This window comes from Mus musculus, chromosome X (assembly GCF_000001635.26).
Source record: "Mus musculus strain C57BL/6J chromosome X, GRCm38.p6 C57BL/6J".
NCBI lineage: Eukaryota > Metazoa > Chordata > Mammalia > Rodentia > Muridae > Mus > Mus musculus.
The window spans coordinates 100603264-100621933 of NC_000086.7; the positions used below are offsets into that span (position 1 = coordinate 100603264).

General features: G+C 43.4%; 1 protein-coding gene across 23 annotated transcripts; it reads left to right on the forward strand.

Moving 5' to 3' along the window:
• Window positions 1-2216: 2216 nt before the first annotated feature.
• Arr3 (arrestin 3, retinal) lies at window positions 2217-15230 on the forward strand. 23 transcript variants are annotated; one of them, XM_006527865.3, is made up of 17 exons: window positions 2217-2320; window positions 3353-3380; window positions 3530-3650; window positions 3801-3861; window positions 4059-4103; window positions 8482-8684; window positions 8789-8848; window positions 9527-9594; window positions 10235-10370; window positions 10566-10650; window positions 10754-10940; window positions 11339-11476; window positions 13637-13720; window positions 13967-13990; window positions 14162-14226; window positions 14456-14465; window positions 15067-15230. In XM_006527865.3, exons 1-17 carry the CDS (start codon window positions 2296-2298, stop codon window positions 15122-15124), a joined length of 1398 nt encoding a protein of 465 aa, XP_006527928.1. In that variant the 5' UTR covers window positions 2217-2295; the 3' UTR covers window positions 15125-15230. The 23 variants fall into 23 exon arrangements, 21 of the variants coding, with proteins under 21 accessions (XP_006527928.1, XP_006527932.1, XP_006527930.1 ...); NM_133205.3 differs by having other exon boundaries at window positions 2234-2320; window positions 3620-3650; window positions 8485-8684; window positions 10868-10940; XR_386916.3 differs by having other exon boundaries at window positions 14162-14465.
• Window positions 15231-18670: the final 3440 nt, after the last annotated feature.

Below are 18670 nucleotides of genomic sequence, written 5' to 3' on the forward strand. Positions count from 1 at the left end.
GAACCAGAGAATCGGAAGCTCGATGGCATTGGGCTACAGGAGTTGTGACTTTTTCAAGGTCATCATTTCCAGCATGTGTATATCAGGACCCTTCTCATGTGGGTGTTCTGTCCCATACATGTAGCCTTTGGTTGTGAGTTCTAAGCTCTTTCATTGTTATTTGTTTCTTTCATATGCTAATTTTTGAGACAGGGTCTCTCTATGTAGCCCTGGTTGTCCTGGAACTCACGGAGAGCTACCTGAGTCCACCTACTGAATGCTGGGATCAGAGGCATGTGCCACCACATCCAACCATATGTTAATTTTGATACTTCTAGCTCTACCCTACATAGGGTCCTGGGTGAGGAAAAGAAAGACCCAGCTCAGCCAGACTTCTAAACCACAGCTATAGCTATCCTCAGAGGACTAGAGAGCCCATCTCAAGGATTGAAGACTATGGATATAAGTAGACATGTAGGACCAGCTAGGTCCAAGGAGGATCAGAGTACTAGATCCTCAGACCTTAGAGTTTCTGCTTCTACATGCTTCATGCCTACAGAGGTAGGGCCAAGGCCCTATGAGAAAAACAAGAAATAGATGCTCTGGCTGCTGCAGGGACAAAAATATCTCTAATTCCATATGAGTGGTCACACAAGGTAAGGGAAGCTGCTTAGAGCATGGACCTAGTTTCTGGGATTGGAAAGACTAGAGAGCTGAACAGTGGGAGGTAGAGAAGTTATTCTAGGCCTGGGTCGTACAGATGTCAATTGCCTATTCCCTGCATGGGTAATGTTCAATTTGTCTTGCAGAGAACCTGCCTCTAGGCCAGGAATGCTATGATACCTTCCTTTCTGATAAGAAAACCAAGTCAAGGATCTCTACTCCTGCCCCATCACCTACAGAAGATTGGTTCCTGCTGCTCACTGGAGCTGAGAGAATCAGGGTTTCTGATTGACATCAGGCTGCAAGAGTCCAAAGTCTCAAGTGGGGGACAATCGGGAAAGGCTACTCTTTCCCATGCTCTTGGCTTTCTTGTGGCCTGGAAAATTCCAGAGGCTAGAATGTGACACAAGTTGCTCAGACAAACCAAGGTCCACACTGTGAACCCTAATAGTTTTACCCTGTGTTATACTTCACCTCTATGAATTTCAACTTGACTTTGATCCCAACCCTCATGTGCAATGTTTTCACAAGTCCAAAACCCACCAATTTCCTTCTTTTTTATTAGATATTTTCTTTATTTACATTTCAAATGTTATCCCCTTTCCTGGTTTCCCCTCTGAAAATCCCCTACCCCCTCCCCACTCCCCGTGCTCACCAACCCACCCACTCCCTCTTCCTGGCCCTGGCATTCCCCTATACTGGGACATAGAACCTTCACAGGACCAAGGGCCTCTCCTCCCATTGATGACTGACTAGGCCATCCTCTGCTACATAGGTGGCTGGAGCCTGAGTCCCTCCTTGTGTACTCTTTGGTTGGTGGTTTACTCTGGGGGTACTGGTTAGTTCGTATTGTTGTTCCTCCTAGGGGACTGCAAACCCCTTCAGCTCCTTGGGTCCTTTCTCTAGTTCCTTCTTTGGGGACCCTGTGCTCAGTTCAATGGATGGCCAATTTCCTTCTTAAATGCCCCTAGCAGTAACTGTTAGGTCTCAATCCCAAGACAAATGTCTGAGGTGCCTATTTAACAGATCAAAGCGGACCTGGCCTCAGGTTATCCCAGTCCCTCCCTGTACCTCAGTCCCTACCCATCACCAACTCTCCAGCCCAGAGCTTGGGCTGCACTTCCCCCACGGTTCTTCCCATTTTGGCTACATGGTCTTTTTTTTTACCTTTTTGGTTCCTTTGGCCTTTTGGCTTTTGGCTTCCAGGGCTTCTGGATCCCCCCCAACCCCTCCCATACACATACACATGTGCACTCGTGCACTCAACCCAGCACAGGATAATGTTCATTCTTGACCTTTCCACATACATCTGGCTATGTTCTCTCTCTTATCTACAATAAATCTCCTCCACTATACTTAGGAGCAGTTATGTTCTTCTTCTTTCTTTCTTTTTTTTTTTTTTCATTCAGTAACATCATCAGAATCCCCTAGCTCTGGCCTACCTCCTCAGTAACAATCAGCTGATCCCTGGCCACTAATCTGTACTCACTAATCTGTTTTCCAAACTCTTGGCCCCTGAGCTAATTATAGCAGTGCTTCATGCCACCCACCCCAACCCTATTCTTGTTCTCTGACTCCCACTAATCTACACATTCAGAGGATTGTGGATATAAGAGGCTGGGAGGCCAGCTTAGCAACCAGAGCTGGAGGCTGATGCGAGCTTCATCTCTTCCCTCAGGTAATATTCTAAATCTCTCTGCTTCTAGCCCATACTAAGTCCACCTCCTTTGCCTTTAGCATCTTCTTTAGGAGGAGAGGGGCATCTTTTCTGATGCAAGCAATGGATTTTTCAGGCTGATGTAAGAGACTTCTAGAACTCAGCACCCCCCCCCAACTCATCCCTCTGACCAAGCCTACTATGTTTTGAAGGAAAGCACCAGAAAGACATTTCCCTCTCTATGCTTCCCTAGCACCTTAAGCGTGGGGACAGGATGGAAATGTTTGGGGAAAGTGACAAGAGAGATGATGAGTAAGGGCAAAGAGGGCTTTCGGCCTCCACAGAGGCTTCTACTGCCACCCCCCAAGAAAGTATGAGCGCAACCCTTTCTGTTCTACAGCTTTCCCTCTTCTTTCCCCCACCTCCCCCCTGTTCTTCCTTCTGAGCTGGAGGTCAAAAGCATCCCAATTCAGGGTCAAGTCCAGTACAGGGACAAAAAGAAATTTCATCCATTCATTTATTTATTCATATAGTTAACTGACTGTGTGCCTGTTGAAGTTCAGTATCAATGCAGCCCAAGGAACGTATTTAAGAGATGGAGTATGAGCAAGTAGGATAAATAGAAGGGGTTAAAAAATAAGATGAGGAGCAATCAAGAAAGACACTGGACATTCCTCTAGCTTTCACACACATGCACCTGTGCATGCATGGATACATGCACAGGCATTCGCTCATGCACATACACATGAGAGAGAGAGAGAATGAGAGAGAGAGAGAGAGAGAGAGAGAGAGAGAGAGAGAGAGAGAGAGAGAGAGAGAGAGAGAAAGAGAGAAAGAGAGAAAGAGAGAAAGAGAATGTAGTGCAATGGTTGGGTAAGTGTGTAACTGAAGAGTTGCCCTAAGAAGAGGAAAAAAAAAAAGGAAGCATTGAGTGTTGGTGTGGTATCTCAGGCAGTTAATTTATATTACACTAGGTGTATCATTATGGAATATTATAGTGCACTAAAAAAAAAAGGATTAAATAACTGAGTGTTCCTCTTCCCCTCATCTCAGGAAAGATTCAACTGGCCAGCATGTCCACGTAAGAATCCCTTCTGATGCTCTGGATCTGTGAATTATTCCTTATCCAAGCCTGAGTATTTGCCTTTTGCGTGGAGGGGTTTATAGCTTTGGCCTACCCCAATTTTCTCTACCTTTGCTCTATCTCATGATCCCCACGCCTCTTCCTAGGAATTTTTCCTGTTCCCCAAACATTCCTTCCTTTTCTGGCTTCCTTTTTGTTCTGCTGACCATCCTTCTTTACGACTGTTCACCCCACAGAGTGTTTAAGAAGACTAGCTCCAATGGGAAGGTAAGAGAACCTGGCCCATCTGTCCGAATGGAAGGGCAATGAGGATGAATGGGTCCATTCTTCAGCATCTCGGTGGGCGGGGCTGGGGGCTTTGGGACCATTCCTTCAAAGATAACTGTGAGACTGATGTAGCAAGTTGTTCCACAACAGTTTTCCATCTACCTGGGGAAACGAGACTTCGTGGATGATGTGGACACTGTGGAGCCCATTGGTTAGTGAGTCCAAAGTGGGAAAGAGCCTGAGAAGGGAGTGGGAGCCAGGAAGAAAAGGAAAGGCCAGGCATGACCATGCAGAGCTATGAGGCCAATTGAAAGGTAGAAAGGAAAGAATCCTTTCAGGAATCAACTTTTGTTTCACTCACCCTCCAAGTTTTCCTGAGCAGTGTGCCATCTCTCCCTCTCTCTGCAGATGGAGTCGTCCTTGTTGACCCCGAGTACTTAGAAGGTCGAAAGTGTAAGTAGAAAGCCTTACTGGTTTCTGTAAAGCAGCAGGAGTCCCAACTGAAATGCCACACATGCAAACTAGGCAAATGAGTGAGTGGTCTTAGAGCAGAGGAGCATGGGGAAGCAGAAAGCAGCAGGGACATTCAGCTCAGGGTGGCCGCAGTCTTTCAGTTAGTAAAAAGTATTGCAAGTGGAGCTCAAGCTACGTACTTTATAGGTCCCAAATATCGAAAGACTTTTTTTTTGTATTCTTTCCCCAAATAGTATTCAAAATAACTATATGCCTAAAGAACAAATACAATTATACTCTGCAGTATTACACAAAACAAGCATCTGTGTTGAAATTAATGTCTTAATAAAATTTGTGGGTTTCCCCATTACTGCTATGGTGGTCTTGCTTGACTACTGGTTTCAATTTGGCTTAGACTGCCTATGGAATGAACCAATACACAGAAAATCAATATTTTTACATACATTTCTTGACTTCCAAATGTTAACAACTCACTAAAAGATTTGTAAAGATCAAATATTCCCCCCCCCCTTTTTTTTTCTGCAGCCGAAGTGTCCCTTGGGCTTCCATTTTAAAAGCTTTGATATATGTCATTCCACAAGGTTTTTTTTTTCTTCATCTGTTTGTTTTGTGTGTGTGTGTGTGTGTGCCAAGTATGTGCGTGCATGCGTGTATGTGGGGGAGAGAGATAAGGAAGGGAGAGACAGAGAGAGACAGACACAGAGAGAGAGAGAGACAGAGAAGGAGAGGGCCTAAACGTGTATTCTACAAAAACCAAGGAAATAACAAGCACAGGCAATACCAGCAGGAGACAGCACAGCCCTCCGGCAGCCGAACTCTAGTTCAAGATTGCACTGAACTACTTCCCACTGAATTTTCCCCTTTTAATTCTCACTATGGATTAACCCCACTGTGATCCAACTGGACTGAAAATTGTGTTCAACTGGAGAAAAGATTCAGAACCAGTTGGTGACTACTCGTCCAGAAATAGCCTTTAGATACTGGGAATGAAAGAGCTTTCCTTTCTGAGATTAAGCACCACGGATAAGCACTCTGGACAATTTCAAATGTCAGAGAAACTTTTCAGAATAGGCACAAATTAGCCAACTTATTTATAAGTAACAAATACTCTGTTTCTAAAATCTAAGTGGTTTTATTCCCGCACTTCTAAAATTTCCCAGAATAACCTATGAAAAGAAATATTCACTTTTTAAAGACTGCATGTTGCTTGGCATGATGACTAACATCTACGACAACACCCAGGAGGCTGAGGAAGCAAGTCCAAGGCCAGGCTGGCATGCAAAGTGACTTTGAGGCCTGTGAAAACTATATAGGAAGAACTTATCTCTCAAAAATTACAGGCTTACTCAGAAATTAGATATATTTGAGTTTTTTATGTCTCTTTGGTAGAGTTTTGACTTATTATTCATTTCAATCTTATATATTTCTGACATTTCCTCCCACTTGTATGCTCTGTTACTTTGTGAACATCATCTTGCTTTGACCGTATTTTTCAAGTCCTTCTCCATCACAGGTGTATGTTTTAATGTAAACCATCCTTTTCTATGCACTGAGTGGTAAAGTCAAGTGAGGCGAAAGATGTGGGGTATGGTACACACACACACACACACACACTACTGTTTAATAGCACTCTATCTGGCCTCTCTGTGTGCTATTCTTTGCAACTGCAAAATTTTACTGTATAAACAAACAGTAGTCACAAAAGTTTTTTTAAATGTTTAATTTCGGAAAAGAAATGAGAAAACAGTTATAAGTACCTGAGATTGCCTTGTGTTTAGTTGTAGAAACAAAGCAATTTAGAAGGCATCAGAGCAGATAACATGGCACTTATCTCTGCAAAAATGGTGCTGTGGTAGAGCTTTGAATTTTTCTTTTTGATTATATTTTTGATGCTCATATAAATGTGTATGTAATTTATATCATTAAGACAAAATGGACACATTTAGAGTAGATGTTGCCTTTTAGAGGAAAATAAAAGCAACCTGCCAGGCCTGGTAATGCAGGCCTGTAATCCCAGCTGCCTGGGCAAGAGGGGCTCAGGCAGGAGGATCACAAAAAGTTCAAGAGTAGGCTGGGCAAATTTAGAGAGATCTCTGAGGCCTCAGAATAAGAAAGTACAAAGAAAGATAAGCGGCTACCTAGTGTGCATGAGATTCTGTGAGTTTGAGACCAGTCTGGTCTACTTAGTGAATTCCAGGCCAGCTAGAACTTCACAGAGAGACCTGTCTCAAAAATAAATATACAAAAAATAAAATCAAATACTACAAAAATCATAGGCTTAATCCCTATAATCAACACACAGCCAGCAAAAGTAGCAGTCAGAGGTAGCCAGATCTCTGTGAGTTCAAGGCCATCACAGATGAAGGGATTATAATTTAATTACTCCTAACCCCATTTCAGCTTTCATCTACTTACTTTTTTGTGCAAAAACCCCTATTTTATAATTTTATAATCCCATAAATACCTTATAATTTTCTTTTAAGTCTATGTCAACATATATGAATCCATAATCTATGAAGCTGCGTTTAAAAATCCACTCGTTGGACATTTCCTTTGTTTTCAACATGTTTTCGACATTTCAACATTTGTTTTAACATATTTTGCTGTTATAAACAACTCTGCATCCCCCAACCCGTTGTGTGTATCCAATTCGCTCTTTAGGCTGAATTCCCAGAGAGCTAGTGTTTCACAGAAAGTTTGTAACGTGAATGTCTGGCCAATTCTGCCTCTGCCTCTGCCTCGCATCTCACCTTCTGAATGCAGTGATTATAGATGCAAACTACCACTTCCAGTGTTTTGTGGGTTCCGGGGATTGAAATAAAGTCAACCAGCTTATGGAACAAGTACTTTTACCCACTGAGCTATCTTGCTGGTATCTGACCCTAATTCTTGTTAACTCTTTTAAACTATTAAATATTTCAGGCATAAAAAAATATATCTACCACCTAGCTTTGAAAAGAAGTATAGACCCAAAGCTTCCTCTGCCCTTCTTTTTGAGTCTCTCTCCCTATCCTTGTCTTTTCTCCTACCCAGGCAACCACTATCCTACATTTAGTGTTTATTTGGTCCATGATGCTTGTATACTTATATTTAACATTCTGTGTCTACAACCAATTTTTACATTGTTATATACAGTTTTAATCTGCATATAAAATTAACAGTGCACATTTAATTCTGGTGCTAGAATTTTTTTTTTGAAATTTAATCATTTAATTATTCATATACTTCTTAGTTGACTAATGCTGCTGTACCAAAATACCCAAAACTAGATAATATATTAGGAAAAGAAATTTACTTTCTCACTATTCAGTAGCCAGGCAAATCCAAGTTAAGGTGAGTAGCATGTTCAATTTTCTGTAAAGGCTGCTCTCTGCATGCAAAATTGGGCCTTATTGCTGGGCCCTCCAGAGGGGAGGAATGTTGTGTACATAGGTGACAGAAGGTGAACTGGAAAAAAAAAAGATGGATGCTACACAAGGCTTCTCTAATAAAGGTCTAAACACCATTCATAAATGAAGATGAGAAAAGGTTCCATTTGTGGTGATATGACAGTAGCTCCGACCAGTCGTGCATTTGAACTCCAACTGAGCCACATCAGCATGAACACTCAATGTCTGGCTTCAATATTTTTGACAGTATGATCTGTGTGAAATGTCATCCCACTGTGGCTTTCATGTGGATGTATCTGATTACTACTGAGACTACACAAATCTTTGGCCATTCCACATGTGCTTCTAAGAATCCACCTGCGTTCTTGGCACACTTTTAGATTGGTGTGTGTGTGTGTGTGTGTGTGTGTGTGTGTGTGTGTTACCAATTGGTAACAGTTATTTTGTTCATGTGTGTACAGGTATGTGTGGAGGCCGGAGGTCAATCTTGGGTGTTTTTTGAGAGTGGATCTCTCCCCCTCTCTCTCTGTTCTGGGGCCCACTGATCAGGCCAGACTAGGTGGTCAGAGAGCCTCAGGAATCTATCTACCCGTCTCCACCTAGCAGCGCTGGGATTGAAGCATGTACCATTGCTCCCCACCTTTTCCCATGGGACCAAATCCAAGTCCTTATACTTTGGCAGCAAATTCTTTGCCAACTGAACTATCTCCTCGGCCTTTCAACATTCCAAATGCTAAACAGTTATATGTGTTTCAAACACTTGAACTCTGAATTTCCTTTTATCTTTGTGAACCTTGTAACACAGAGAACTTTAAAATACTATTGCAATCAAATGTAACCAAATATTTCTTTGTGACTATACTTTTGGGATTATACTAGCTTGCCTCTGTGGGTCTTCCTTTCCCCCCATTTAGGATTTCCTTTGTCACAAGTTTGACAAGTCACTCACTCTCTTCCTCTTTTGCCAGCAGTGTTTGTCAGGTTGACCTGTGCTTTTCGCTATGGCCGTGATGACTTGGATGTGATTGGTCTGACATTTCGCAAAGATCTCTATGTACAAACCAAGCAAGTGGCTCCAGCTGAACCCACCAGCATCCAGGGCCCCCTCACAGCCTTACAGGAGCGGCTTCTGCACAAGCTCGGGGTCAATGCCTATCCTTTTACACTTCAGGTACTGACCTCAAGTCTTGGGCAAAGTTTCCAGGGAAGATTAAGAGATAAAAGGAGAACAGAGAGAGTTGTCCCTATTTTTCTGAGCTCCTTCTGATTTCCTAGATGGTTGCTAACCTGCCCTGTTCAGTAACACTGCAGCCTGGGCCTGAAGATTCAGGAAAGGTAAGGAAGACCATTAGCTAATGACCTTTCCACCAATGACCTAGTCAACTCAAAAGGAGGGAAGGCTTTTTCTTGTCTTTCTTTCTTTTTTTTTCCTCATGGTTCAGTCTATGGCTATACAACTCCGTTGATTTGGGCTCCTGGAAATATAGTATATGATGATGGGAGCACATGGCAGAAGAGGTTTGATCCCAGGGAGCAAACAGAATGTCGAGAAGGGCATGTCTCCAAAAACCAAACTTCCTCAATTGCTCTTAAGAGGTCTCAACTCAAATTTCCTACCACCCCCCAATAGAAGCATTGGCTAGGCTGAGTGTGGTGGTACACATCTTTAATCTCAGCATTTAGGAGGCAGACACAGGCAGATCTCTGTTGAAATTGAAGCCAACCTGGTCAATATAGTGGCTTTCAGGTCAGTCACGGCTACACAACGAGACCCCATCTCAAAAAGAAAAGAACCACAAGCTGGGGCCAAGCCTTTGATCCATAACCAACTAGGGTACATTTCAGATCTGAACAGTAGCAGATAGACAGGTAATTACAGCGGGGCCTGGGAAGGAAGACAAATGGACAGGATTGAAGAAATGGACAGCTACGGGACTGAGACATTTTCATGTAGTTCCACGGGGGAGGGAGGGAACTGGAACTACATTCTCTTTGTCTCTGATTTTTTTATAGCCCTGTGGGGTTGACTTTGAAGTGAAGAGTTTCTGTGCAGAAAATCTGGAAGAGAAAATCCCTAAGAGGTAGTCTTTGGTTTCCCCCAAATATCTGCCTCAGGCCTTAACCACAGACCCTTCTCTTAGGGCAAAAACAGATCTAGTCACCATAGCACCACTGCCACCAACTTGGATGTCCTGTTCTGAGTCCCTAGGATTTCACTTGTCTTCTTCACTCACGTTGGCAGACATGTAAAAAGCTAAAAGACACACCCTTACATTTTATGGGCTATCAAGTCTGGGTTGCAACTCTGTAACTCTGTTGTCACTGTAGTGCTGGAGCAGTTACAGACACTATAGAAATGAAAAAAAAATTGATGTGTTAAAACTGAATTCATGAACACTGATGTTTGGACTTTATGTAATATCTGTGGGTCATAGAATACAGCTTTTTGATTCATTTTAACCATTTACAATTGTATTCATCATCCTTAGACTGCAGGCCACAGACAAACAAGAAAGAGGACAGATTTAGCCAGTGGGGCAATTTGCAATTCCTTGCTCTATGGAATATCAAGGATGCAAGGGAGGTCTCTAAGGGGCCACGCCCACTCCCACACCCAAGTAAACACAGCGCTTTAAGGGTAGTGAGTGTGTGTGTGTGTGTGGGGGGTAGTCTGTGTTTCCAGAATAAGATGTTCTAGCTTTTCCTTTGGACTTTACTCAGTGATTCTGTGCAGCTGGTTGTACGGAAAGTGCAGTTTTCAGCCCTGGAACCCGGCCCTGGTCCTTCGGCACAGACCATTCGAAGCTTCTTTTTGTCATCTCAGCCCCTACAACTGCAGGCCTGGATGGACAGGGAGGTTGGTAGCACTCCTCCCATATCCTATTCCCTACCTTAGACCCCCTCTGCTGCTTCCCCTTTCTACTGATGTCTTAATGTGGATGGATAGGCAGAGCCCGGAGCCAGGGCAACAACGACTTTAAGGAAATGGGAATTTTAGATTTAGGTCTGGGTGTCCTCCTTCCAATCTTGTCATAGGCTTCTCCTGCTTCAGGTTCATTACCATGGAGAAGCTATTTCTGTACATGTTTCTATCAACAACTATACCAACAAGGTCATCAGAAGAATCAAGATTGCAGGTAAGCTTCCTTTGCTCTGCATCTGGCCCGCAAGCCACAGGTTCTAAAAAACAGCTGTACATCTTACCCATTAATATTTATCTGAGTTTTCCTTCCAAAACAGGCCTATCAAAATATGTGGTCTCATCTTACCACACAAGATCATATCAAAGAGCAGTAAGCTGGAGCCATGTGGGAGACCAACTGATTGGTCATTTACTTTCCCTGACTTTTTCAGTTGTCCAGACCACAGATGTTGTCCTGTATTCACTAGACAAGTACACGAAGACTGTGTTTGTTCAGGAGTTCACGTGAGCTGGGGCTGGGGCTGGGGCTGGGGAGAAAGTCAAAGGGGTTAGATGGTGGGAAGAAGGCCAACAGACAGAGAAGGGATCCTTGCTATTTCTTTTGGAAAAGAAGAAATAGCAAGGATAACTAAGAGATGAGGAATGTCAAGGTGAGGGTTGAAGCCCACAAGGGGAGGGACTCTCAGGAGAACTATGGGTGGGGCTATGACTCATCAGAAGAAGACCGAGACAAAGCTAGGGCAGAGCTTTCCCACCAGAGCTCATTTTCCCATTCTCCAAAGATATGCCACTTCTCTGTATATTTTCCACTGGTTCTTGAGACTATGTGAGATACTCTTGGGAGTAAAAGTACATTTAGTTGGCCAGCATGGCCTAAGTTCCTCTCTTGTTCTCTTTCAAAGAGAGACAGTAGCTGCTAACTCCAGCTTCTCCCAGACCTTTGCAGTAACCCCACTCCTGGCTGCCAACTGTCAGAAGCAGGGCCTGGCACTGGATGGCAAACTCAAGCATGAAGACACCAATCTGGCCTCTAGCACAATGTAAGCTCATATGTAATTTAGAATTTCTCCTTCCTACTCCTAAGCCACATGCTATACACACGGCTGTAAGGTTTCATCTTCAGTCAAGCCGACTTGTCCTTTAAAATGTTCCTCAGCCAGGGTTCAGTGTGCTCACAAGTCTCAGAGCCAGGCTCAAGTTAAATTAATGCCTATGGGGCCAATAGTAAGTTTAGGCTTTAGGTAATGAGAAAGGAAAATGCAGAGAACAGAAAACCTCTGTTATATAAAATCTCACAGTGCAAACCAGGCATGGGAGTGGGGTGGGGGGATGCACGCTTGTAATCCGAGCACTTAGTGGTCAGCACTGAGGTAGGGGAATCACAAGTTTGAGGCCTGCTTAGGCTATGCAGCAAGACCCTGCCAAGAAAAAAAAAAAGAGAGAGACAAACAGGGCACCTGCTGTTAAGCCGAGTTTGAGTCCTCAGAACACATCTGGGGAAGGAAAGAACCAATTCCTCTCTGCTTTCCACATGTTCACCATGGGCCCCCCACCCCCACACATGTGCAGGAGTACAACATGGATGAACGAAAATGCAAGGATAAAAAAAAATTATAAACAAGACACAATTCACAGAGGTCTTACATCTATTATTATATTCCTAAGAATATCTCCAGGCAGTGGTGGCACATGCCTTTAATCCCAGCACTTGGGAGACAGAGGCAAGTGGATCTCTGTGAGACTGTATAGTCTACATATCCAGGACCAGTACAGCCAGGGCTATACTGGGAAACTCTGACTTGAAGAAAAAAAAAGAAAGATAGAAAGAAAAAGAAAAGAGAAAAGAGAGAATACCATTAAAGTACACTGGCCAGGTGGGTGGGTTTGTTGTTGTTTCTAAGATTCAGAGGATGAACTCAGGGCCTGTGCCCCCAACCCTGGTGATACATTATTCAATTTTACACATGAGGACTCTGAGGCTCAGAGGCAAGGGATTTGTTCAAGGTTGCATAAGTATGTGACAAACAGGATTCTACTATATGCCAACTGGCTCTAAACACTGTGATCTCTACAATAGTTACTATCTAGAGAAAGTAGAATAGAGTAGAAGGTTAGGCAATGAGAGATGGTGGAAAGAGAGGATGTGTAATGACAATTATATGGCAGGAATTGATAAAATTCTTCCATGGCATTCATTTGGCTCTATGCCTTTAGATTAGCATTAAATGGGTTTCTCACCAAAGCCATTTGTCTACCATCTACAATCATAAATGACCAATCCTCCCCCACCAAAGCCATTTGTCTACCATCTACAATCATAAATAACCAATTCTCCCCGCACCTGATGAGTCAAGTATCTACGGGTGTTATTCATAGAAACAGCTTTAGAAATTATCCAAATAGTGTTATTTTGGAGAAAGGGGATCAGCACCCCCAAAGCAACCAAAGACTACCCTAAGATCCTTCTAGCTTTCCGTATCTTATTTTTTAAACAGTAGGTTTCTCTTGAGCACCTATTAAATTCTCACTCCTCTGTAATATGATGGGGATATACAAAGACTTTTAAGACAATCTTTTCCTTCAGTCAATATATGACCTGGATGAGGAACAGAGAGGAATGCAAATGTAATCCAACAGTTAATTGTTGGTGCACCTGTTTTATATTACGAGTCCAATAGAAGTTAAAGGCCAAAATAGCTGGCAAGGGATTCTTCGAGGAGATAAGGATGATCTAGATCTTGAAAAAAAAAAACTGTGTAAAATCTGGATACCAATAGTAGAAGAAAGGAACATTTCAGACTGGGAACATGGCATGAGAAGAAGCTGGAAGGCAGGAATCCCACACGGTACTTTGAGGAGCACAGTGGGAAGACAGGTCTGCAGAGGCTGTTTTCTAGGTGTTTGGGAGTCAGGGCAGAAAAGAGAGATGTAGATGAAGCTAGATTGCTTCGGCTTCTAAAAGCCAAGCAGAGTAGTTATGTTCAAAAATTAGGCCTTCAAATAGATAGTAACATGATCAAGTGGAATTTTAGGAAGAAAAATGTCACCTCAATTGGGTAGAAACAATTACAGCCTGGGATATCTTTTGGGAAAAGCCAAAGGCAATGGGGACATGATAACAGGAAAGCATGGGAAGGATTTGGGGGGAGGTAAATTCAATTATACTCCTAACACCCCCCAATTGATGCTATAATGTCAAGTCTTCGACCTGGAATGAACAAGGAGCTTCTGGGGATCCTGGTGTCCTACAAAGTTAGAGTCAACTTGGTGGTGTCCTATGGGGGGTAAGTGAGGATTTCCAGTTGGTCTGGGCAGGGGCTGGAAGCCAAGAGTTTCTCGCTTGTCCCCCCCCCCCACTGGATTGACCATTCAAGGTATTCCTCTTTTTCCAAACTAAGTTCACAAGTCTCTTTCCCTGCTTAAGTTCCATTCTGTTACTAAGTTGGCCTGGTGGTACCTTATCCGCAGCCAAACTGGGTTGACTCCTCCCCATTTTTAGCTACTAATTTGGGATGTCATTTTATTCACAGCATTCTAGGAGGTCTGCCAGCCAGGTGAGAAGCTAGGGTGAGAGGACCAAGGCAGGACAGGGAGGAAGAGGGCATAAGGAGACTAAAGGTCCCCTCAGAAGAACCCAAGGGCCTCTGGGGATTGGGAAAACTGAAGGAAGGTCGGTGATTGAGTCCTTTAAGGACATCAGTAACTCCACTTTGGGATGCTTGCAGTGATGTTGGTGTGGAGCTGCCCGTGATCTTGATCCATCCAAAGCCATCTCCTGGGGAGAGAGCAGGTGAGGCTACCAGGAACTATTATCCTGCGAGTTGTGGGGCTAAACGGTTCTCAGAACAGAGTGGCTTAAGACGGAGTGACAATAGGCAGATGGGATGTCTAGATTTTCAGGGGACACAGCGGAGGGGAAGGCCTGGGGGTGAGGAGGAAGAATGAAACAAGTCATGGATCTGCACAGCCACTTGTGAGCTTCAGTTCCGTGTTTTCATCTCTCTTCATGCTTGCCACAGTGGCTACCAGGTAAGTCAGCATGAGGCCTGGAAGCTCCACCCTGCCCCCTTGCCTACTGCTGTTTTAGGATGCAAATTTTAAAAGCTTCCTCAAAGTGTTGCTTTCAGGACTGTGCACCAGAAACATGGTTTAGCTTCATGTCAGTCTGGTGTTTTCCAAGCCCTCTTTCCCTGCCTCCCTGCCCGTCACCTGCTGCTCTTTTTGGAATTCTTCTTCTCCCTCCTCCCTTCCATTTTTCCCCCTCTTCTCTTCCCTCCCAAAACCCATTCTGTTGCTAAGTTGTCCTTGTGATCCCTCACTCCCTGGCAAAACTGGGTTGGTTGCCCCGTCTCTGTGACTTGTGCCCCCCCCCACCTTTTCCGCATCACCCTCATCTTTTTTTTTAATCCTTTCCCTCTGCCCCATCCTCTGTTGTTGTTTCCCTTCTGATGCTCCTTGGTCCTTGGCACCATTATCTAGACAGATTCCGAAGGGAAACACGCCCTCCCCATGGGGCATGGAGGGGAAGGCTGAGAAGCAGGGAAGGGATTACCTCTCTAGACTCAAGAACGTGGCAGAAGCCCAGGAAGGGGGTTGATAACTCTCCATTCCCCTTTGCTGCTCCTGAAAGCTCGGAGGACATAGTCATCGAAGAGTTTATGCAGCACAACAGCCAGACACAGAGCTAGAAAGCTCCAACAGCAGACAGAGTTAAGAGGATCCGATAGCCTATCTCTGATAATTCTGTGTGGAAGCCCCCACTGCAACACTCTAATAAATCATTTTGTCCAGACATGGCTGGTGTGATCTCCGAGCTATTTTTTTCCTTTCAGAGAGTACTGGAACTCCAGAGAATGATCTCTCTGCTTCAGGCACCTGTACCCCTCCCCCCTTACTTACAAGCTTGATTAGGTTTCTTGTACTTTGCCCCTCCGAGTCACTTGCTTTTTCTGTCTGACCTCAGCTACCCTGGTCCCCATCTGATCACTTACTCTTGTAATTACCTTTTGGCCTAGCAGTACCTGATGCTTACACTGTGAAAAACCCCAGAGAGGAAGCCAAAAGGGTGTGGCCACTCTCAGACTTGGCTATGATGACAACTGTCACTAGTTGCTACTGGAGGAGCGCACAGGTGTGATGTCAGGTGGTACAGGTTCAGGTACAGAAAACCATTGTTACAGTATTTCTGCCTGCCCAGTTCAAGGAATGTTTTTGGTCCTTGTAAGGTGAGGCCAGGAGTTAGCTGTGTGGAGAAGATACCCACAAATAGAAGAAGATCATTGCCAGCTATACATCTGACAGAGAATTAATATCCAGAATATACAAAGAACTAAAAAAAAGTAAAACAACCCCCCCCAAAAAAAAACCAATCAATCAAACAAAAATGACCCATTCAGCTTGGGACCTGAAAAAATATGCTTAAGAAATAGCTCGAAAATGTTCATTGTCCCTAACAATTAGGGAAATGCAAATCAAAACAAGGTTGACATTTCACCTTACCCCAGTCAAAATGGCAAAAGACCAACACTCAGCAAATGCTGGAGGGCAGGGAAAAGGGAACTCTCTCATTCCTTGTTGGTAGAATTGCAAACTGATGCAGCCACTCTGGAAATTAGCATGGAGAATTCTCAAGAGGCTAAAAATAAAGCAACCATATGACCCAGCTATACTGTTTATTGGCATATGCTCAGAGGACCTGGCATCCTACCCTGAAGATACCCGCTCAACCACGTTCATTGCTGTTGATTTCAAAATAGCTAGGATATGGAGATAACCTCAATACTCTCAACTGAGGAATGATACTGAAACATATACGCTATATAGTATTAGTCAGCTGTAAAGAAAAATAAAATCAAGTACTTTGCAGATAAATGGATGGAACTAGAAACGATCATATTGAATGAGGTACCCTAAAGATATACACAATAACAATCGATGAAAGAAATTAATCAAAGAATATAGAAAAGGCCACAAATTTGAAAGAGGTCAAGGAGAGATATATGGAAAGGTTTAGAAGAATAGGGTGGGGGGAAGAAATGATATAATCATGATCCCCAAAATAAATTTGAAAAATGGTGTATGTACCTGCTTATCTGTATGTGCACCACATACATACCTGGTGTCTGCATAGAGATCCCCTAGAACTGCAGTTACTGATGGTTTTGAGTCACCATGTAGGTGCTGGGAATTGAACCTGTGTTCTCTGGGAGAGCCATCAGTGCTTTTAACTGCTGAGGGATCTCTCCAGTCTCCATGGCTGGAACTTTTGACCATATTGACTACACTTCTCAGATAAGTTGCTTTTTGTGTTTATTATTTACTTACTATGTGAGCATGTATATGAACACATGTGCCATGGCATACATGTGGCTGTGTGTGGGAGGATGTCCTACAGAAGTCTGTTTTCCTATCATGGGGATCTAGCTCAGGGCATCAGGCCTGGCACTAAGTACCTTAGCTTACTAAGCCAAGTCATTGGCCCATATTGTCTTAAAAGCTATTAACCGGGAATTGTTGGATCTCCTTTCCCAGTTTCTTAGGCTGCAAGCCACCTGAATTATTAAATAATATTTAATCTGAAATCCAACTCAGTGTGTCACTCTACTAGGTCTTGAAGAATTTTTATTATTCAAAACAAGAACCATATTAGTAAAATGAAAAGAATGAATACCTGTGAACCTCATCTGAATGCTGCAACCCCCTTAATACAGTTCCTCATGTTGTGGTGACCCCAAACCATAAAACTATTTTTGTTGCTACTTCATAACTGTAATTTTGCTGTTTTGAATCACAATGTAAATATCTGATATGCAGATGGTCTCAGGCGACCCCGTTGAAAAGGTCGTTAAGGCTTCCCCAAACAGGTCTTGACCCACAGGTTGATAACTGCTTTCCTAGAGCAAGATCTTTACAAGAAACTTCTGTGGGTCTCTTTCTAGCTCAGCATTATGAATCTCCAAGGTCTTGTGCAGGGAACCGCAGCCTGGTGTGTTTGTGACTACAGTGGCTATGTCATATGGAGAAGATGAAAGGTAGTTTTCCTCCTTATCCTCTGGCTCTATTATTTCCACCCCTGAACTTTTTCTGCAATGTTCCCTGGACCTCAGATAGGGTGTAGAACTTTTAAGTGCTGCTAAAAGAATGACTGCTGAATTAATAAATTATGATAAGGGAAAAAAATCTCAACTGGAGGCTACAGAGATGTCAACATTACACAACCATGAGAACATGAGTTTGAATCCCATAGTGTAGTTAAAATGCTGGGTGCCTGTCATGGTGACACACACCTTTAATCCCAGCAGAAGCAAGTGGATCTGAGATCAAGGCCAGCCTGGTCTACCTAGCAAGTTCCAGGAAGAGGCAGAGCTACAAAACAGAGATTATATTAAAAAAAAAAAGGAATTGTGAATGTGGTAGCTCACACCTGTAATTCCAGCACTGGGAAGGTAGAGAGAGGAGGAACCCTGAGGCCTCCTTGCCAGACAACCTGGCCAAATAAGAGATTCAGGTTCAGTGAGAGATCCAGTCTTCAGAAATAAGATGAAAAGTGAAGAAAGATGACCAATGTCAACTTTGGACCTTCACATACAAAAAAAAAAAATAAAAATAAATAAAATCAATCCTGCTACCCACAGCTGGGGTCTATATGCACCTGTATCCTCTGAACTTCAGAAGCTGAAGCAGGAAGACCACAAGTCCAAGGCCAGCTTGAAGTATGTACCAAGAACCTACCTCAGGAAAAAAAGAACTGGTAACTTAATAACTATGGAAATAGGACTTTAACGTTCAGCAGACACAGCGATTAGTTTTGTGGAAATAGCCAAGCTTTTCTCTCCCTGATGGCCACTGGGGGTCAGCAGAGCAAATAGAAGTATAGAATTCCTAGGAAGACTTAAGCTAATTTTACCTCCAGCTCTGCTCAGAAGGTTCAGCACCAACAATGTCATAGAACTGAGTCTCTAGTCATGCCTTTAGTACAGCTGAGGTAGGACTCATGGGAAGAGCCAGTTCCCACATTTCAGCCAGTTGAAATGTTATCTTGCTTATTTAAAAGAGTAGATTCCAGCCTGGGTGGGGGTGGGAGCGGTGATTCACACTTTTGATCCCAGTACTCAGGAGGCAGAGGCAAATGATCTCTGTGAGTTCAAGAGGGTCTACAGAGTGAGTTCCAAACCAGCCAAAGCTACACAGAGAAAACCTGCTTCAAAACAAAACAAAACAAAACCAAGCAAAAC